This window comes from Coturnix japonica, chromosome 3 (assembly GCF_054131305.1).
Source record: "Coturnix japonica strain WE chromosome 3, WE-NBRP24, whole genome shotgun sequence".
Classification (NCBI taxonomy): Eukaryota; Metazoa; Chordata; class Aves; order Galliformes; family Phasianidae; genus Coturnix; species Coturnix japonica.
The window spans coordinates 87,659,466-87,682,065 of record NC_140665.1 but is presented as its reverse complement, the minus strand read 5'-3'; the positions used below and the strand labels follow the sequence as shown (position 1 = coordinate 87,682,065).

General features: G+C 35.0%; 1 protein-coding gene across 1 annotated transcript in view; it reads right to left on the bottom strand.

The window, feature by feature from the left end:
- Nucleotides 1-22,600, bottom strand: part of SNTG2 (syntrophin gamma 2) — a 126,212-nt gene that overhangs the window by 59,269 nt on the left and 44,343 nt on the right. The window contains exon 9 of the mRNA XM_085542617.1: nucleotides 9,615-9,742. Coding sequence (XP_085398743.1) covers nucleotides 9,615-9,742 — 128 coding nt within the window. The remainder of the gene's footprint in view (nucleotides 1-9,614; nucleotides 9,743-22,600) is intronic.

Sequence of the window (22,600 nt, the reverse complement as noted above, 5' to 3'; positions counted from 1 at the left end):
ACAGTGCAGTATTGGAATGACTTGCAGTGTGATCTCTTCAACATCCGTCTGAGATGGGAGATCTATCATTACCTATGCACTGATACACAGAGGAGCATAAAAACAAACAATCTACTTCCATAAAGAGAAGCTAATCACAATGTCTTCCTTAGATAGTATTCTTACAAAAATGCAGGAGCAAAAATTCAGAGCATTTAACGGAGGCAGAAAACAATGTTCTCCAGTGAATCCACAGGGTCCCCAGATAATAACTCAGTTTCAAAAGATGCAAAGAAGTACGCAATTTGAATTCCTTATCCCAGTGGTACAAAGTTATAAAAGTGACTGATGAATTCTTAGGAGAACAATGAACACAGCTAACACAAACAATCATGTAAAAATCATGTTTAAAAGAAATTCCCTAGTCCACCAGCTGACAGAAAACCACACACAATATTTTAGATGCAGATATTTCAGATGTGACCTCACAAACAAAACACAGAGGGGAATAGCAAGTCCCTCAACCTACTGATTTCATTATTACTAGTACAGTCCCATTTGTGGCTACCGTTCATCACTGAAAACACATACAACTGACTCATGCTGCAATCTGAATCTACTGTGCTGGTGGTCACATTGTGTGGCGTAGGGGACTGGGGCCCCACTGATCCCACCATGCTGAACAAGGCAGAAGACTGCTATTAGCAGAAACCAGCTCCTTTGAAGAAAGCAAGTGAAATGAAATAGAAAAAGAGCTAGCTGCCCATCAGTGCCAGCAATACAGTGGTTTTGCGCTCAAATTTGCTCAACTTAACTATGACTATTTCTTGTTTTCTATTGCAATTGTTTCTCTCTATAGAACCATTATATATTGCTGTATATATTACACTGTGGTCTGAAGAGTGTACTGTATAAAAAGCAACAAGGAAAACCAAATATTGAAAGTGAAACAAAAGCTGAACAATATGATGAATTTTTTGTTTCCTCGCTAAGTGAAACAAATTATAAACAATGCAAGCACCAAATAGCACTGGAATTCAGGAGGTAATGAATTCTAGATACTTAAAACAAACCTCAAAACAAACATGGGGAAAAAAAAAGACCAGTAAACACCTACTCCAGTTAAATGACAAAGATAATAATTCCAGTAATTATCATCTAATAGGCTTGAGATGGCTCAGAATGCAGTGAAGGTGCATCATAAAATTACATCTTGTTTTTTGGTGTTTTTTTGTTTTTTTTTGTTTTTGAGACTTCAATGCCATCTTAAAACACAGCCCACGGAAATTCCCATATCCTCCTGTTATTGTATTTCTGAAACTAGAAGCAGAAATTAATGGACTGGAGTTCTTAAAACCTGATAGTTTGAAACAGCAGAAAATAAATACTGAGTATAACTTATACACAGCTATATATAGGGATTGCAGGCTACAAATCTGGGACTGCAAGTAACAAAAACCACACACACACACAAAAAAAAAAAAAAAAAAAAAAAAGGGAAAAAGCACAAAACGGAAATCAGAACTGTAAGCAATAATTTCTCCATCCTCTTACACCAACTATTATTTCAAATACACAATTAAAGATACTAACAAGAATTTTACCTAACTTTTAAGTCACTACCAAAGCTCAAAAAACTCGTCCCTGAATGAAGCACATGACAAAATCCTTCAGAATACAAAAGCTTCCAAAGATGCATCAACTATATGGCATTTTATCTTCTATACCATTTCTTCATCACAAAGCAGCAGCCACTGAATGCACCAGTTATAAACTGTCTTACTATTGAACTATTTGTACTCCAAGTATGAGAAAACTGAAGGCCTGTCAGTGTTACATTTCAACATCCAGTGTCAAATACTGTTTCTGCATACATGTAATTTCTATGTGGAAACAAACAAATGCTGCGGACTTAAAAAAAAAAACAAAAAAAAAAAACAAAAAAAAAAACTGAAAAAAAGCTTGAATAGAGAAAACTATTCCTTTTAATATTTCAATTAACTCTGTTTTTTAAGCTTCTCCTCCCCCATCTTCCTATCTCATACTGCACCTGGCCATTCTATTTTTAACTTTAAATTTCATGAGTGTGAATAATAAAAATACCAAGAATGTTTGCTTTTCTGAAATTCTCAAAATTTAAGGTGAATTTCCCTCCCATTTCTTCATATTATTTTCAAACTTGGATCTTAATCTGTAACTGCTTCCTGAAAGCATTTCCGCTAAACAACATGAGGAGCTATCTTCTATGTTTATAACTCATTCATGCTGAAATGATGAATAAACCTGCATACCTCGTCTGTTTGTTAGTTTGTTTACTGAATTAATTTATTTTAATAAGATAAAAATTATCTTAGCAGGAATGGCAGAGCAATAGACGGGTACCGGTAGACTTAGTTCTCTTCCTGTCATTGACACTTTTTGACAATTAATGTTAATTGACATTAATAAATAATAAAATGTCCACTAGGAGTTTTGCCATACAGAGCAGTTAATAAATGAAGGAGTTGTTACAACAGAAGACTTTTCTAACAGGAAATATATTCTCAGTGCTGTCTGGAATGGAAAAAGCTGAATTCTTATGTTATAGGAGGCTAAGGATTTAAGCAAAAGACATTTTAAAATTTTCAGCATCCGCAGCCCGTGAAACACTTTTTCCTTTAGTCTTATCTCAACGTACTATTGTCTTTTCTTCATAAAAGCCTAGATGCCAGCCTGACAGCAGCTGTTTCATATGAAAAGTACTACCATGCTGATGCAGACAGACACGTTTGATCAGCTTTGAATTTCCCCAGGTCATAACTTAGTTTTCCTTCCTGTTTCAATGATATTCTGATGTCTGAAATTCAATTTTTATTGCTTTTCTCACAGTGTTTTCTACTGACTTGTTTACATTCCTGTAAGTCTTTCTTGCTAGCATTACTATTTAGCCTGAAGTTTTATGGATTATGGAATGGAAATTCTCCAAAAAACAATTGCCTGAATTGCTCAATCTCTTTGAAATTGTGCTTAAAAATATGGGATTTAGTACTATAAAAAATACATAGCCTTATAAATTAAAAATAAAAATAAAAATATCAGTTTCTTACATAATCAGACAATTTACAGAAACTATGAGGTTAAAAAGGTACCGAGGTAGTAAGCAAACTTGGATTGTATACCATGTTTGCTTTTTTAATGAACAATTTGCTTACAATATTGTAACATTGTTTTATTTTGTATTAAACACAGAATAATGAAGGAAGACAACTTGAAGTGTCACAGACATTTTCCCTCTACAGATTATCTTTATCATTGTTCCACAGCAGCTGTATCCCATTAGATTTGTAATTACTATTGCAGAAGAAAAGGGCAGTATGAGATGGATTCTAGCATTGATTAGTCCTCTCATCCTGTACCCCATGCAATTCCACAAAAGGTTACAAAAGCACTGCTGGTGGGAACTGACAATGGTACCATTGCCTGCTAAAGGAGAGAAGAGTAGGACTTAGGCGTGAGATATTTGGCTTTGCTGAAGAGAGAAATAGCAGTTGAATTACAGTCTGCCAGACAGTGCACTTTACTTGTACTAAATAGTAGAATAAAGAAAGATGTGCTGTAGTCTTGCTGGAAAACAGGATCTGCTGGAATGACTGAGATCCATATGTGGTGTCATTGCATGACTGTCCTCTCCTGAAGGCAGCTCTACAGAGGACTTAGAGGTCCTAGTGAACAACAAGTTGGCCATGAGCCAGAAGAGTACTCATGTGGACAAGAAGGCCAATGATATACCAGGTACATGAAAAAGTACAAAGCCAGCAGGGTGAGGGAAGTGATCCTCCCCTTCTACTCTGCTCTGGTAAGTCTGAATCTGGAATGTTGTATCCAGTTCTGGGCTCACCAGTCCAAAAGATAGGGGTCTTCTAGAGACAGCACTGTGGAGAGCCACAATGGTGATGAGGGATCTAGAGCATCTTTCCTATGAGGAAAGCCTGAGAGACCTGGAATGGTTCAGCCTGTAGAGAACACCGAGAAGGGATCTTATCAGTGTCTAAAACTAACTAAATGGTTGTACTGAAAGGATGGGGGTGGGTTTCTTTCAGTAGTACCCAACAACAGGACAAGGGGCAATGGGCACAAACTGAAACACAGGAAGCTCCATATGAACATGAGGAAAACCTTCTTTACTTTGAGGATTACAGAGTTTTGGAATAGGCTGCCCAGAGAGATTTTAGAGTCTCCTTTATTCAAAATCTATCTGAATGCTACCTGTGCAACCTACTGCAAGGAACCTGCTTTTGAAGGGGGTTAGACACAAGATCAAGGGATCTCCAGAGGTCCTTTCCAACACCTATGATTCTGTTTTACTCTAAAATATCTGTTCTCCCTTGTAAATCTGCAAGACAGCAGTATCCCAGAGATATTTTGTGCCTAACGACAGTACAGTATGGACCTAGTCCTCTCGCTGCCATCCATCAAAAGGCTCCATTAGGCTCCCATGGAAAATTAATTTCTTTATCATAATTTATCATAACAATATACTTATGGTAATTTCTTTATCATAGTAACAACTTAATGTCATTCTTCTGCACTTTGCACTATTATGTTGCATTCCATTTTTTTTTTCCATTTTCAATAGTTCCAGCCTTTCATAACATATTGTACTGCTCTTCAGTAACAATGTCACCATTGGTTTTAATTAATGTACTTCTGTTTTCTGTATAATCAAATATTCCTTCAGAGGCAGTAATGTCCCTTCAAATCTTTACTTTCTTTCTCATCTTACCTTTTATTAGGTGTCATTCACTTTCCCACCCTATTGCTGCATTTCAGTTTAGTTGTGATGTTTTTCATGTAAATATTCATTCTTGTTTAATTCTTCTCCTCATATTCTCCCTAGTCCTTAATGAAAACTACAATCAAATACTAATTCAGTTTTTGTAACTCAGGGAGAATACGTTTAATTTCTACACCTTGCTCAAGATGGCTTATTTCATTACTTTCTTAATTAAATACATAAATAAAGGCTTATTGTTATCGTACTAAAATGTGAAATAGAATCTCCCAAAAAGATTCTCTGCTAAGAATATAGTGAGCCAATAAAAAACAAACACAAAACCCCAGAACAATACACTGCAATAATTGCAAACTTCAGAATACCAGGAAGCAAATTAATACAAAAAATTAATTATGCTGTTTTTGTAATTGGGGTCATAGTCATAAGAATTTCTAGGGCCTGGCTAAAGTAACTTCTAGTTCAACAATTTCTTATATTTAACTTCCATCCTCAAAACAAGGAATTATTTTTTCTTTCTGTACACTCATGGTGTTCAAGAAGTTATAGCTATCTTCACTTAAATTCTTAAATACTTAAAATGTATTCACTTCCAGTCAATACAGCAAATAAAAATGATTATCTAAGGCAATATAACATCTGCTGTAAGCACTACAGGTATTTATCTACACATATCTTCAAATTTAGACATTTTGTGAGATTCTCCAACATCTATATTACTATTTTTTTCTTAATATTAAAAATAAATAAGAATTTAAAAAAAAAGCTCCAAACTACACCATGAACAACAAGCTCTTGGGTAAGCATGACATACTTATTCCACCTACACTGAATTTAGTGACAAACTCTGAGTCAAAAAATGCTTCCATTATTGTATAGCAAATGTGTGTACTCACAGGAGTAAACTGTACATATTACCCTACAAGGAAAAATGGCAAGAATTGTAGAATGATAAAAGTAGCAGCATTCTACTCTAAAGGCAAGGTAATAGTAATCGACCTAGTAAGTAATCAAAAAGAATAGAATAACCTAACACATTACACAGAAATATGCTTTAATGACATCCAACATCATCTGCACTAACTGAAGGGGATTATCTTGATGTTCACATTGACTGAAGATGTAACTATAAATGCAGGAAAGATTAATGGCAGCCAGCAGGTCAAGGGAAGTGATCCTGACTCTCTGCACTGGTGAGACTTCACCTGGAGTACTGTGTCCAGATGTTGAAGTCCTCAGGACAGGACAAACTTAGATGAGAGCCATAAAAATGATCCAAGTGATGGAACATTATGAGGATAAGCTGAGAGAGCTGGGGCTGTTCAGCCTGGAAAAGTCTCTGGGAAGACCTTTCAGTATCTAAATTGGGGGCTCTAAGAAAGAGGGGGACAGATTCTTTAGCAGGGTCAGCTGTGATAGGACAAAAGAAATAGTCTCAGACTGAAAGAAGGGAGATGTAGATTGGGTATTAGGAAGAACTGTTTTACAATAAGTGTAGAGAAGCACTGGAAAGGGCTGTCCAGAGAGATTGTGGATACCAAGTCCTCAAAAACGTTCAAGGTCAGGCTGGATGGGGCTATGAGCAACCTGTAGGTGACCCTGTTTACTGCTGGGTAGTTGAGTAGATGGCCTTTAAAGGTTCCTTGCAACTCAAATGATGTTATGATTCTAGGAAAGAATATGGGGACCATCCAACAAAATTTTCATCCTTCCTTTGAATTATTCTGTGATTGGGATGTTTTTCTTTTGTTTCATTATAAGGAAAAGACACTTCACATTCTTTGCAATGTATTTATTCTTCTTTAAGTATAAGGAAGGAAAAACATCTATTCTGTTCCTTTTTATTTTTCAAGTATGCATTCTACTGACAAAATCTATCAAAAAATATACGTGTTGTTAAATCACCAGTCTTCAGTCTTTGTGGGGAAAAGTTAAATGAAAAATGAAATGTAATGAAGTGTCAAAAAGTAGCCCTTTTTCTTTCACTGAATAAATAAATAAATATATAAAGATATATAAAGATAACAACAGCTGAACAGACACAGACACTCCTGATTATCTCAGGACACCAAAGGTGAAAGTATCTCCCAGAAAACTCCAGTGTATTAAAAATTAGGTAATTATACGTTTTTTAACCACAGGGGAAATAATATGTCTTAACCTAATTAAATTAGACTATATCTGATCTAAGTCACAAAAAATATACTATAGTCTAATAAACATCATTAGATATAAAACCTATTATCTAATTGAAATATCATCAAAAATATTGAGCTAGATGCTGGCATGCTATAAATAGTTATGCTCTATTTTATAAAGTAAAGGTAACAATGAGATGTTCTCCAGTAACATATCAGATTCTGTTTGACCTAACACAAGCAACAAAAGAAGAATTACAACAAAACAAAGTCATGAAGAGAACTTGAGAGAGATCAAAAGTGTGAAGGACAATACATGGACACACCAATTCAATACTGGAAAAGAAGGCATGTTGTTTATGAATTTATGCAGATAGATTTCATGTAAATATTCACAGAATTACAAAATTAGTCAGCTGGACCCATGTTCCATTCAGGGAAATTGCCATGAATTCATTCATATGTGAAAGGAAGTAAAGTAATATATATATTGTTGAAAGGAGGATTGTTATCCTGTCTGATGTCACCGTTTATACTTATAATCATCTGTAGGGTCTTATTTCATGCAAAGCAGACTCTTCATTTTAGAGAGCAATTACTGAAATAAATGTTGGAATTTCTACCTATATGAACATGGGTAAACATAAAAGAAGGACTGCAAGTAGGATAACACTAGGAACTTGAATTTGAATTCCAGAAAAGGAGAAAATAGGGTAATGGCAGACTGGTTACATTAGATAAGAATAAACACTTTGTCATGGTGCATTCCTTGCCCCCCACTTTGCCTGGTCTTTTTGCCCAAGGCCTAGTGCATACAGTGAGATGCAAAAGTGTCCTTGTCCTCTGGACTGACAGCAATCATGGTTTTATCAGAGATAATTAATGACCACCATGCTGTCTCCAACTGTGTACTCAGAACAAATAGCAGACATCTAATTCAGTAGAGACAATTCTAAGATGTATGACCAGCTGTCTAACCCCATAAACACCTAGCAGCTTAAGAATCTCTTTGAGATTCCATCTTGCACACCAGAATCTCCCCTTGAGTAGGGTCACCTGTCGAGATAGAGGTTACTTAACACCTGCATAGAGATTCACCCGAGACATGGTGACACCTTGCCAACAAATCCTCAATCCCCCAAAAATTGTTTTCTTATAAGTTATTATATTGTTATCTTATAAGCATAAGAAAGAGGAAAAAGAAACCAAGTCAAGTGAGAAAAAAAAAACCTCAACAAGGGAAGCAAGGGCAAACACTCACCATCTCCCCCAAGAAATAGAATGGCAACATCCACACAAACTTCTTCTCCCATGTTTTTGTTGCTGAACATGTTTTGGTATGGAATAACACTTTTATCAGCTCAGGTCTGATGCCCAGGCTGTTTGTGTTACCAATCTCTGGCACAACTCTAGCCTACTTGTTGAGGATGGAGGCAAAGTGGGAAAAAGAGAAAGCCTTGATGCTATGCAAGCATTGGTCAGCAACAACCAAAACACTGATGCATTGTTAATACTGTTTTAGTCACAAAATCAAAATACAGAACGGTATGTCTACATGAAGGAAATTAATTCCATCCCTGCTTGACCCAGTAAGGTATCAGACATACGTTATCTCTAGGCATTTTCAAAATGCCTAAGCTGATCTTTTCAGAACTGGGATCTCTAGAGTCACTTAGGATTGCTCCTTAAGATGGTTGGACAAGATGATGATCTTGGAGATCTTTTACAACCTTAGTGATTCTATGATTCCACAATCATAGCACATAGAGGGTACAGAACAGGAGTTAAACTGATTACAGCTGCCTGGGTGATAACGGAGCTTGGAAGCTTAAATATTCTATATTCTTACACATAATCTTTAAATTCAATAACATTGATGATGAACATTAAATGTGCACAAGAAAATTTGTTCACTTAACCTACAGGAGAACTTCTAAATGCTGAATGGATACAGGTCTTTGTAAATTTGGAAGGGTTGGGCCAAATGAACAAGTCAGTTGAAGGAGGAATGAAGAAACTGATGGAAACATTCAGACTAAGGATGCACAAGAACTTGGAATATTTCTGAGCAATTTATTATTATGGATTTGTGATACTTGAACACAATATCTGACTAATTGCTAACCTTTCTCAAGTATACTATTTACTGAAGCTTCATTACACCTCACTGTATTTTCACATATTTCCCAAAGTCCAGGACAGTCACCTCTACTATCTTATTTCTTAGATGCTTTATGAACTATTGTCTAAGTGTCTGAGATGTGGCAAGATTCTACAATCACAAATACAACAGAGGAGAGTACACTCTGCAAAAAAAATCTGGTGTCAGTATGATTTTCTATATAACATAGTCATGATGATTGTGCAGTATGTTATCATCATTTGTAAAGAAAAAAGAAGCATTAACTGACATTAATAGAACCTGAGAATAAAGAATTATTTTATTATAGAGATACGAAGTGAAATGTTTATATCTTAAAAATTAATATCTGTGCAAGATGCTGATGCTAACTGAATTCCAAAGATAAATTAGGTTATGAAAACATATTTTTAGGAGCTACACTTATGTTCCTTTTTTACTTTGTCTTTGGGAATCACCATACATAGTAGTTTTAGTAACATGACTTTCATACCTCTACTCAAAGAATTCATGCATAGCCTTCACTCCACAGCAAAATATTATGTACAGCTAATTCATGCAGTGCTTTCCCTTTTAGATTACAAACCTCAGTTTATCTGTTCCAGTTTTGTACCTCGAGATTCGAGCCATTGACAGAGGAACTGATAAGGTGTCTAGCCAGCGCTTTTCATATTTTGGTTCATTAGCTATGGGCGAAGAAGGTGATGATGGAGCCTGTATAGAACAAATGAGAATCAGTAAGTACAGTCTACAAGACAATGTGTCATAAAATCAATGAATATACATCTCTATGTCTACTTGTTTCAGAAATGAATAATATATTCAATAAAACGATTCAAGAAAATCAAGTTTTAATAGAGAAATAAAAAGAATCATTTGTGTGAAAGAAACTATGGCTATCTTGATACTATGCTTGTCACTTAATTTTAGTATTGCCTTTACACTAAATATATTTATATTTTTGTTAATACTTATAACTGACATTAAGAAGGACACTTTCTTTGCTTTAATCACATACATCCTGATTTTTTTGCTAAACACAACATAAAATACAGTTCTGGTATAAACTAATTTTATCTGTGCAAATCCTTAAAATGATGCTCCCTAAGCAGTACAGAATGTCCAGATCTCAGAACAGTGAGAGCTCACTTTTATGATGAACTTAATTAGTGTTATTAAAACATATAAATGCCATTGCAAATTAAGTTAGAGGAATTAGCCCAGATATTAGTCAACTCTAGAGTAGAATTTATATAGAGATGGTTCAGGCTGTTAATATACGTAGTATCTTATGCATTGCCACTAAATAACTAATGCATGAAGGAAACACAGTATAAGATGTGTATATAATAAAAATATTTGTAGAAGTTTAGAAGCTGTTATAGAACTACTAACACTAAAACTTTCAGACAACTTATAAAATAGTTGCAAAATAACCAGTTTGTTCCTTCTGAATAATATCCAGAGTTTTACACCAGTCTATCAGTGACTGAAAGTACAGGATTATGTCCAAAGTGTGAAGAAGCAAAAATAAAGGAAAAAGGAGGAAAAAAAGGAAAAAGAAAAAAGGAAAGAAAAAAAGATAGAGAGACAGAGTATGAGATGAAGAGAAATAAATGATGGTAACTGGCTTTGTTTGTAAATGATTTGAAAGCAGTGTTTACACATAAGAATCAATTAAATCAGGAACAGATCAGAAAATGATCGAAACTAACGCTCAGCATACCAGTCAACATTTATGATCATGATTATGAGCATAAAAGCCTTATTTAATGAACAATAAAATGAGGTAGGAGTTTCTTACTAAACGCATAAAAATAATAAAGCAGCAAGTTTACATTAATACTTACATCTCTGAAATACCATAATACCTACATATTTGACTTTATAAAGCTAGTTGTGTTAGGTACAGAGAGGCAAATGGGAAGGATACAGAGATACAGATTCAGGTCAAGGTCAAGCATCTTTGCTGTCTATATCTGAATAGAAATTATTTGTCCCAGTTTGTACAGAGAATTTAGAGTTAGAAAAGGGAGTTGAGAGTTGACTACCTTTTAAAAAGCCATAAACATACAGTGAATAGTACTTACAAAAGCAAATAAGCCATACGATGATCCAGCTTCAGTTCTTTTACACTCATGTATTAAAAACCATAAAATTTTCTCAAAATAGAAAGCATTCTGGAAATTGCTTTATTTATTCTTCCTGCTCATAAAGCCTTAGGGTTGTATTTTTCCTAAAGCTTTTTCTTACAGTCAGCAAGTGCTGATTTTTCCATTTATTTCTTTAAATAAACAAAAACACTGACTTTCAGGCTCTAGCAAGATGACTGAGAGTTAGTAATTGAGGAACATTTTCTAATTGATGAAAAATGAGTAATGAAATTGCCAGAACTGGTAACACAAAAGTATGACTTAGACAGAAAATCCTTCAGGGAAAGTAGTTTCATTTAGAGTATTTACAATGCCTAGAACAATCCAGCTTTCATTTGATTGATGTGTCCTGATGTTGCTGCAGCATGAATATTTGATAATCAAGTCTAAAAACTAATTCATTGCCCTAGATCAAGCTAAGATGTCTTGAAAAGTTAGTTTTAACTTGTTAACATCATGGTGAAGAATCTCATGCATACTTTAGTATTCTGTACAGATAAATCTCAAGCTACAAATATCAATACAGTCTGACTGCCCAAAAACTGAAATGTCGAAGACTAAAGCAGAAGGTAGCTTATTACAATCAAACATAAGTGCTTGAATATGCTCATTGAATTTAAAGGAATCAGAAAACAAAGCAGCATAAAATTTCCCAGAACATCTTCACCTATTGCTTCCTTCCATTCCACTCTCCAGATGCAGGTGCTATCTAGATAAGTTAATCATATAAGCCTGTTTCATGCAAAATGTCAGTTGTTCTTTTAACAGGCTGTCAAAGTAATATTTCAATGTGATCTCTTATAATTCAGTCCAACGCTTTGGCAGGACACCAGTGTAAAGAAGAAATATCTCCAATGTAGGTAAGGATCAGAATTTTCAAAGATCTATATTATAATTCTTCACTGGATTCACTAATTAAAAGGAAGATATGGCCAAAAAAAAACTTTTGGGGTCAAAATTTGTTAACCCCAAAATTCTGATACCGCAATAGTACGGTACAAAATTCTAAACATTTCAAACTGAAGTAAACTCCTAAAGAAATCTGGCTTCTGTAGAACATTTCAAAATTTTGACATTAGATAAGCACATCAGAAATTGTTTTTCACAGAGAGTTCCCCCCACACCCCAAAGGCCCTCTCAAGTTCTGTACTACTTTTACATGCAGGATCCCTACTGTGTAATTAGGCCAGAAATGAATACGAATAGGGCAAAGATAGAAAGGGGTCAAGCAGGTCCAAGACTCAAGTGTCTGTTTCTTACTAAGCCAAATTCTACTAATGAGTTCATGGTAGTGCAGAAAGTAGAAACCTCTTTATCTTGGTTAAGGACAAAATACATACTGCATATCCATGGTCAAAAGGCCACTGCACAACAATTAAATATTACCATAGATTCAGCAGTTCATTTTGTTCAGTTTGCCCTATAATCTACTAACACTTCAACCTGAGTGATATCCTTCAATGCATTCCTCAAAACACATGGATAAATATAGCAGCCTCAAGAAGAAGCAAGCCAAACGTAACTTTGGCAAACAGAGGTCGCACCTTACAAATCTTTTAGAATTGCTCAAGGCAGTTAGTAAATATGAGAGGACCAATCACTAAGAAGAACTTGGGTTTACAAAAAACATTAGTCCCCCACAAAGGTTTCCAGCTGATTTACTATGAAGTGAGGCAAAACACTCACTCAATAATTACAATAAATTAAGCAAAACACTGCAGTAAATAACTAGTTTTCTCTATGCAGGGCACTATCAGTGGAATCCCAGACATATATGTCTGGAATTATCACTGGTTAATCACTGATTTATCACTGATCAATAATCTGGACAAAATGGTAAGCAATATACTAAGTTTACTGCACACAAAAAGTAACAAAGAAATGTCAACTGTTTATGGGCTGGTTTGGTCTGTGAAAAAATCAAACTGCAAACTGCAGCAGAAGAGGCTTATGTTGCTGAATGAATGAGAGATAAAAGGGCTGCTAAAATATTATAGATAAATATACAAAAATACATGTGAGGAAAGACAGTAAAAGTAAGGGTAGAAAAAAAGAATACATTTCTTTATATAAAAAACTCAGGCTCCAGAAGCCCCTGTACAAGAATTCTTTGGAGAGGAAGAGAATATACCATTTAAATAATTCTACACATTTCCTCTATTCTTGGGTTATCTTGAGGGCATCTGTTGGGGATGACCTTTTTGTCTAGATGGCCCATTTGTCTGACTTGAGGTACTGAGGTGGCTTGAATTTCAAGCCTTCTGTTCTACTAAACAGCTGCTGCTGATGTTTCCCACACCAGTCCTCCAAAGGACCAACAAAATGTGGCTATTTAGAGAGCATCTCCATTCATTTCACACCTTTAGATTTCTACTGAGATCACTAACAACGCTGCCAATTAATGCCAATTTGTTTGTAACAACTGCCCATTATGAAATGGATTGAGCACAAAAATCTCATTTCTGACAGAACACTGAACAAGGATCAGTTTATAATGACACATAATCACTACCCACCTGGGACAGCTGTATACTGCTGCCCTGAAGGAGGAACTGATCTTATATCCCATTAGCAGTCACTGACCTATGAAGGACAAAGTGGACAAGGGCTTTTTTGCTTTTTAAAATACATTCTATAGCTATGTATTATGAGACAACAAGTAATTTCAGAAGTAGAATGAAAAGTCCTCCATTAAGTAGGAGAGGTAATCAGACATGTCTCTGTAACTAATATTCTGCCAAGAATATAGGAAAGAAGTAAACAGATCATAGCTGGCTGGGATTGCCAACTTTTTGTCTTCAAATACAATTTGCAGGGCTTGGGCAACTCAGCTATTTTACCTTATATTTTATTTTATTTACTCATTAATTCTAAAACCTCTGCAAGAAAAATGTCATATCCTCAAAGAGAAGCACTTCTGAATTCTTCCCAGTAATTTGGTTTGCAGCTTCTGTTAGGGCTGCAACTTGAAAGCAGTCACAGTGATATATTTGGATGTATTAAACACTGCTCTTTCCTTAAAAACGGGCTATAGGCAGGCTGAAGCTGGGTTAATTCAGTTTTAGAATCAGAAATACATCCGCTTTGTCCAGCAAGCTTAAGATTGCCTTTAAATATACTTTTCAATTCATACTATAACTCATAATTCGAACTACAATTCATAATACTGTCCAGTTCGCAGAAAGGCAAAAATCTTCCTAGAGGATGAAAATAACAGCCCTAAACTGAAATACCAGTGTATTTATTGCAAACACTCATATCACAAGTAAGCAACAAAGGCAATGACAACTAGTGCAGTTTTTTTCTTCGAAGATTAAACAGCATAAATGATTTATTCCCTTCAATGAAGTTGCCTATGTATTATCATGATGCTGCCACTAGCCTTTAGGGCATCTTCTTAACTGAGTCTGAGTTTTTAAATGTAAGTTCAGTCTTTGCAAATGACTTCACAGAAGGCTCGTGTTCTGTAAGACTTCCATTTTCTCTCAAAATCTCTTATTTTTTGCAACTATTTGCTAAATTGATATGGAGAGTTTCAGAAGACAGGCAAGATATAAAACAGTAAAATAAACTTTTGTTTAATTTAATTTATATTAATTTTAATCTGTAAGTAACAGATGTGACTATTTCTAGATTACTGCCTGCAGTGAAACTTTATTCGAGTGTCATCTTCCTTCCTTCCTTCCTTCCTTCCTTCCTTCCTTCCTTCCTTCCTTCCTTCCTTCCTTCCTTCCTTCCTTCCTTCCTTCCTTCCTTCCTTCCTTCCTTCCTTCCTTCCTTCCTTCCTTCCTTCCTTCCTTCCTTCCTTCCTTCCTTCCTTCCTTCCTTCCTTCCTTCCTTCCTTCCTTCCTTCCTTCCTTCCTTCCTTCCTTCCTTCCTTCCTTCCTTCCTTCCTTCCTTCCTTCCTTCCTTCCTTCCTTCCTTCCTTCCTTCCTTCCTTCCTTCCTTCCTTCCTTCCTTCCTTCCTTCCTTCCTTCCTTCCTTCCTTCCTTCCTTCCTTCCTTCCTTCCTTCCTTCCTTCCTTCCTTCCTTCCTTCCTTCCTTCCTTCCTTCCTTCCTTCCTTCCTTCCTTCCTTCCTTCCTTCCTTCCTTCCTTCCTTCCTTCCTTCCTTCCTTCCTTCCTTCCTTCCTTCCTTCCTTCCTTCCTTCCTTCCTTCCTTCCTTCCTTCCTTCCTTCCTTCCTTCCTTCCTTCCTTCCTTCCTTCCTTCCTTCCTTCCTTCCTTCCTTCCTTCCTTCCTTCCTTCCTTCCTTCCTTCCTTCCTTCCTTCCTTCCTTCCTTCCTTCCTTCCTTCCTTCCTTCCTTCCTTCCTTCCTTCCTTCCTTCCTTCCTTCCTTCCTTCCTTCCTTCCTTCCTTCCTTCCTTCCTTCCTTCCTTCCTTCCTTCCTTCCTTCCTTCCTTCCTTCCTTCCTTCCTTCCTTCCTTCCTTCCTTCCTTCCTTCCTTCCTTCCTTCCTTCCTTCCTTCCTTCCTTCCTTCCTTCCTTCTTTCTGTTTTTTCTTTAGAAAACATCATCGAGAATTTCTGAAGTGTATCAAATGTTTCTCTGCATATACTAGCATATACTGCACATGCTAGCAACAATAATACAACACCCGAACAACATACTGAATTATTTTCCTAGGAAAAACAACATTGGAATACTATAACATGGTCTAGCATAGTTTAATTTTCTTCATACCTGAAGAAAACGGCTAATACATTTTAATGGATTTTTTTTTTCTTTTTAATTTATTTTTAAGGATTAGTTTAGTAAATGCTAACATCATTGCATTTTTATTTATTTATTTATTTATTTATTTGGTTCAAACAGGAGAGCATATTGTACAAAACCCATTAGTGAAGATCCTGCAGCACACTCAAAAGTAAGCCCCCTATATAATATGCTTTTCAAAGTAGGAAGATTTGTCTTACAGTTCTTTGGAAGGAAAAGTTACATCATTTCTTGTAACAGCACTGGCAATGCCTCAAGTCACGGTGAATTGAATGATCTCTCTCTATAGGTTTCAGTCAGGTCAGTGACAAATCTATGAGTACACTATATGTATTTATTCAATATGCATATACAAAAAACCACACATATAGAAGTATGATTAGTTCTCAGTGAATCAATGAACTGATCCAACCAATGCATGGCTGAGAATTTGCCAATAATTATTCTAGGGAGACACAAAAAACAGATGCTGTTGACTGGCTGGGGAAGAAAACAAGACTGCTTCATTTTGTAGTACAAGAGTCTTACATTACCTAACATTAATCATGGAATAACATAATAACAAATCTTAAGCCATGAGAAGAAACAAGACTGAAATTGGTGATGTCCAGCTAAAACAATTTGATGAGGTATCTTCTTAAATAAGAGTCAATTAGAGCATTTGACTTGCCTTAAAATTCAGAGGCTTTTAATGAATATCAAAATACCTTTGCACTCCTTTGATGTAGCATTAGCACAGATGATGGACTGTGTTTATTTATTTTTAATGGAATGCTTAGATGCAGGTGCACAATTCTGCGACAGCTTTAAGAAGACAGTAATTATGTGATAAAGTATGCATCACCAAATCATTTAATAGATAAAAGCTTTTATACAGGAAACTAGCCCTTCCAAATGAAGTAACGATTTGTACAAGTAATTTCATGTCTTTAAAATTGAATGAAAGAAGGAACTTTTAATTATACATCTCTACACTGCATTATTTTAAGTGACACAGGTTGTTTAATTAAATGAGAAAAAGGTAAAACAGTATGAGAGACAAGGATACTAACCCTCCATTTCTAATGCAAAAAAGAAACAGATTCATTTTAATGCTTCATTACATGCAGGCTTCTGAAAATTAATGGTGGTTCTTGAAGACACTTAATGCTTTTTAATTAACAGATGGATTTGCGGACACCGAGCACTTATATGTGGTGTTTACGAGGAGAGTCTGTACATGTCTTAAGGATCTACACTGCTCTACTCACTGCAATAGCTAGGCATTTCAATGACTGGGATTATTATTATGCTGGTGAGCAACAAATTAAAAATCTTGCAATTATATAAATTTCGCTAGAAGTGATTTACAATGGAAAAATAAATGAATATTTCATTACAGTACTAGCTGTTACTATTATTATTATTTTTTAATGAGCCAATAAGGTACAAACCTGACTAAGGTATTTTTAGAGAATACGTAAAGACTAGTATGCCTTTTGCTGTAATTTGTTTCCCTCAGGCTAGCATGTAATTGGTTCTTGAATAACCTTAACAACCTTGCCTGCAACATCTTTCCTTGTCTTAATTTGGTGGGGTTGGGAATGGGGACAGGGTAGTTTATTTTACATCTCAGCAGAAAAGCAGAAAGTAATTAGGACTCTTCTCAAAATACAACAGAACACACATTAAAGGTATATAACAAACAGAACAGAATACAATGTGAGATTATTGTTCTGTTACTTTATAAACAGAGGTGCACATGATTTTCATCTGTTACAGACATCTTTTGGCAGCCTTGTGTATCTCAAAATGGTATGTGCTGTCCTTGCTTAGAAAAACTGGCTCCTGGTTAGTGAACGTTTTTGGCCTTAACATATTTTGACCATCCTTCCAGACGAATTTGAAAGTTGCCTTTTGCTCCTATCACTGACTAGAAACTCAGTAAGTATAAATTTGTTGTAGGAACTTGTGGAGTGACAATGAGTACAACTTTGAGGAAGAACCCATTGCCTTGATTTGTTGCTTTTTAAAAAATTATTATTATTATTTTTATTATTATAAATTTTTTTTATTATAAGCCTTTTACATGCGTTTGAACTGCGAGTACATCTGTGCTAACACAACTCGAGACAGGTCATTTTTCTGCAGATAATCACAATAATAATGCTTGTTTTCACTTCTAAAGCATCAGATTCTTTATGTAGTTGCCAATCTCATGACTGCTCCCACATAATACAAAATACTTCTAACCATCAACATCCAATACTGCCTTCTAGCATATCTGAAAGATTACTGTTTTTTTTCTGTTAACCATGTTGCCAACAAGTGATAAATAGTAATAATTTTGCTTAATCATGTAATGGATTTCTAACTTCTTTTGATCTAGCCTTACCCTTAAGCAGTCTACTTTGTACCTTTGCAGTCCTAAGTAGGAGAATGGATAACAAGGAAAAAAAAAAAAAAGTGATTCTGTACCAAAAAATAAACAAAACAAAACCAAAAAAACAAACAAACAAAAAACCAAAACCAACCAACAAACAAAAAAGCAAAATTAATTCAATTTAATTCATACATTGTTCTCATTGTGCATTTCTGAACATAATAGGCCAAACAGAAGAGTATTACTTATAACAATTAAAATTGTCACCAAAAACCTCAATGCAAATTAAAGGTACTCAAAGTCACAAGAGAAATTAAAAAAAACCCAAAGCATAATGACCACATTTCTACCAGAAATTTTCTCTCTTTATATTCTTTTTATCTCTGTTTCTGATGCTGCTGAAAACAAAAATGAAAAAAATTCATAAGAATAGAAGAAATTGTGCATTCACAAGAGAGGGCAGCATGTGGGAAAGTAGGTAAAAAATGAAAAAATGAAACCTAATAATAACCAGTTGCAGCTTTTTTTTACTTGGCACATTATTTACACTTCCTTTTCCTGAAAGATAAACAACAAAGCCTGAACCTTTTATCCAACCTTTCTTGGTCTTTGATTTGTTTTCCAGTGCAAAAGAATTGAATTTAGGCTATCCACACTTAAAAAATTTAAGCCTCCTTCTCAAACTGTGAGTGAATATCAGATTAACGTTCAGTGCTTTATCGGAACATTTCTGAAACTACTACTAGGTGCGACAAAGCAGCAAAGATTGTTTAGTATTCATTTATTTATCAGGTAGGAAAACTTTCCTTTTCAGTGTCATTATTCCTTTCACCATTTCACCACAATTTGTTAAGTCTCTAAGTTTAAAAAAACAACAGTGGGAACAAACAGCTAGAAAACATTAAAACCATATTTGACATTTATCTACACAGAAGAAGCAACTAACATAAATCAGATATTAAATAGAAGAGGAAATAGGTCCATGGAAAGGATTAACAATGACAGTGTGGATCAATACACCTAAAAGATTACACTTTATAGAGATACCTTTGTTCATTTCATTAATGTCATAGTAAAAGTCAACTCAGAATTAAAGAAACAGCACTTTTGAGTATCTAAATCTCAAATTAACAATTTACTTACTCAACATCAAAAGCATTCATAAACAGATCTATATTAATTACTTCCTACTGTGTACTAAACAGCCTTTTTCCAGGTTCTACAGCTATGTTGCCTGAGAGGCATAATTAGAAACCGAAAACTTGGATCATTTTCCCTGTACATGAAAAGGGAATGGTCATTTCATATTTTATTAATGGGAAAAATGATCATTATTATTTGTAGTGTGTTTACCTCATTTCATATGGGTTCTCACCATGCCAGCTGTCCGAAATATTTAAGTATAACAAGCTCTGTTTACTTAAGTGTTTTGTGTTCAACAAATGGAATACATAGTGATGATTACTTTCATGACTGTAACTAGCACTGTCCCTGTAAGTTACCTACTTTTTCTAATTATTTCATGCATTATGTTTTATGTCTGGAAGTGAATTTAGGGTTTCAATGCTTTCATACTCAGCAACAAAATCATTGATTTTCAGATTGTGAGTTGGCAGAGTCTACTGGTATCACATACTAAATCACTCCAACAGAAAAATTATTGATCTGAAACCCTGAAACTGTTTTGACGTGATCTACTGATGGCAAAAATGAAGAATAAAATACAACTTAAGAATGACAAATAGTATCTTTATATTGAGTTTGAAAGCACTACGGAAACATGCAAAAGTAAAAATATTGGAGCTTTTAGGTACAGAACAACAACTTGATCTCAATTAGTGGTCTATTCAATGCATTAAAGCACCCATCAAGCATAGCTTCTACTCTCAACAAGAGTCTCCATGCCCTTGCTTGGACCCTCTTCTCTTTTGGCCTGTGATTGATTCGTACCATTCTTTCACTCCAAAGCAAGGACTAGCATACACATAGAAGAATTAGCATTCCATACATGCCACCAAGTGCTGGGCACCTTTATTTTTTCTTTTTTATAAACCATACATGGTGCTGAAGTAGTCAATATCTTTCTTAGAGCAAAACTTTTATTTAAACAGATGAAACAAAATGATTGAAGAAAAAAAATATATCAACATAGTTTGGGCAAATTTTTTACTATTCAACAGTCATATAATTTATCACAGGCCTCTTATTCATTTATCTATCTATCTATCTATCTATCTATCTATCTATCTATCTATCTATCTATCTATCCATCCATCCATCCATCCATCCATCCATCCATCCATCCATCCATCCATATATTCCTTTTCACCGAATCACAGAACTGTAGGGGTTGGAAGGCACCTACAGAGATCATCAAATCCAACCCCCCTGCCAAAGCAGGCCCCCTACAGCAGGCTGCACAGGTAGGTAGTTCAGAAAGGTCTTGAATGTCTCCAGAGGTGATTTCACAAACCCCCTGGGCAGCCCATTCTTGTGCTCCATCACCCTCACTGTGAATAATTTCCTTTGCATATCGATGCAGAACTTCCTATGCTCCAGGTTATGGCTATTTCTTCTTGTCCTGTTCCGACAGACCACTGAAAAGAAGCTGACCATGTCTCTTTGACTCCCACAATTTACCAGAGGGCTGGCCTGAAAATCTTAAAGATTTTGGATAGTTAGGAATTTATCTTTTCAGTATTTTCTCCATAGATATTCACTAAACTTGGCATAGATATACACTAAACACTGGCCTATGGAGTAGCTCCTTTGAACCTTCTGCATTCTCTAAAATTTCAGGTTATAATTAGTAAACTGCATCAGATACAGATGAATGCATCTGACACTACTAATCTTTAAAGAATTTGTCACAGTGCCCAAATACAAAATAATTAGATGTGAAGAGTTCACTTTAGCTTTTGCTATGTTTAAGAGTTCTATATTGCAAACTGTTCAGAAACTGTAGAAAAAAAATCCTGAAGATTATATTGTCTCACATATAACAATAATTTCACAGAAGAGGCGATAAGGATATGAATAACAGGAAATCTAGCACTAGACCTGAAAATAGGGTGATCATATTAGGAAGAAATAGTTGGTGTTATCATGGCTGATTTGCTTTCTATATGATACAAACCATGACAACATATTCTGCTGTGTTATGTGAACATTAGAGCCTGAATGATACTTTAGCTCAGGAATATCTGTACTTCTTTCAGAAGAGACATGCTGAATGACAGCATGGTAATTCTGCCATAAAAATTTAGTCCTCATTTCCATCCTTTCCTTTAAAAGGCATAATTTTTGGAACAGTGCTTCATGACTATATATGCATTCTCTAATACAGCATTGATCTGACTGTTGTTTGGAAGGAACATATGACTGCAACACAACCTTACAAGATGTAGCAGGCTACTCAAAGTATGGCGATATTAAAATGGGACTTAGATATCTTCTATCATTTTCTATATATTTATCAGATGAAAAATAGCCCTAAGGCTATTTTATACAGAAGGGTAATGCTTTAAAAATTGCAAAGGTTGGGAAAAGCAGCAGAATCTGGTATGTCTGAACAAAAACAAACAAAAAAAAATTAATCTCCACCTACAGCTGCAATTAGTTATGACTGAAACAGGTTTAGGGCAGGAACAGCTATTCCTATACAGCTATTATTTACATCTTCAATCTTCATTTTAAGACAGCAACGCTATCACCTACTTAGACATCCTATCTTCTTTGGTTTTGACAGCTAGTTATCTTTCCCAGAAAAAAAAATAAATAAAACCAAACAAACATACAACAACAACAACAACAAACGCTTTATTTGCACAACGATGCATTTAATTCAATAACAACTCTTTGCTCCAGAAAACGAAGTGCATATTCTATGGATTTAAATAAATAAATAAATAAATAAACTTTTAATTTGCAATGTCTGCTTTCTCTTTTTATTTCTGTCTCCTTTTCTTGCATCTTTTTCTATCATAAATTTTAGCTTAGAGAATTCAACCTTCATATTCTTTTTTCAATTCTGTGTGCATTTCAGCATCTTTAGCTGTACTAAATTCCACAGCACAACACTGCAGTTAAACAAAATTTGTCTAAATTTCATGCATTCATCCCCATAAAATTATCCAGTCTTACTGCATTCATTCTTACAAGCTTCTCAGTTGCCTCAGAATAAGAACCTAGCCATTCAGGACCCCATATTGACCACTTCGAAAGTACAGAATTTTGCAATACCTATTCTTGAAATAAAAGATTTAACAGCCAACAAAGAAGAAATTAAAACAAAAAACCTCAACCAACCAAAATAAAGTCACTAATATATATATATATATATATA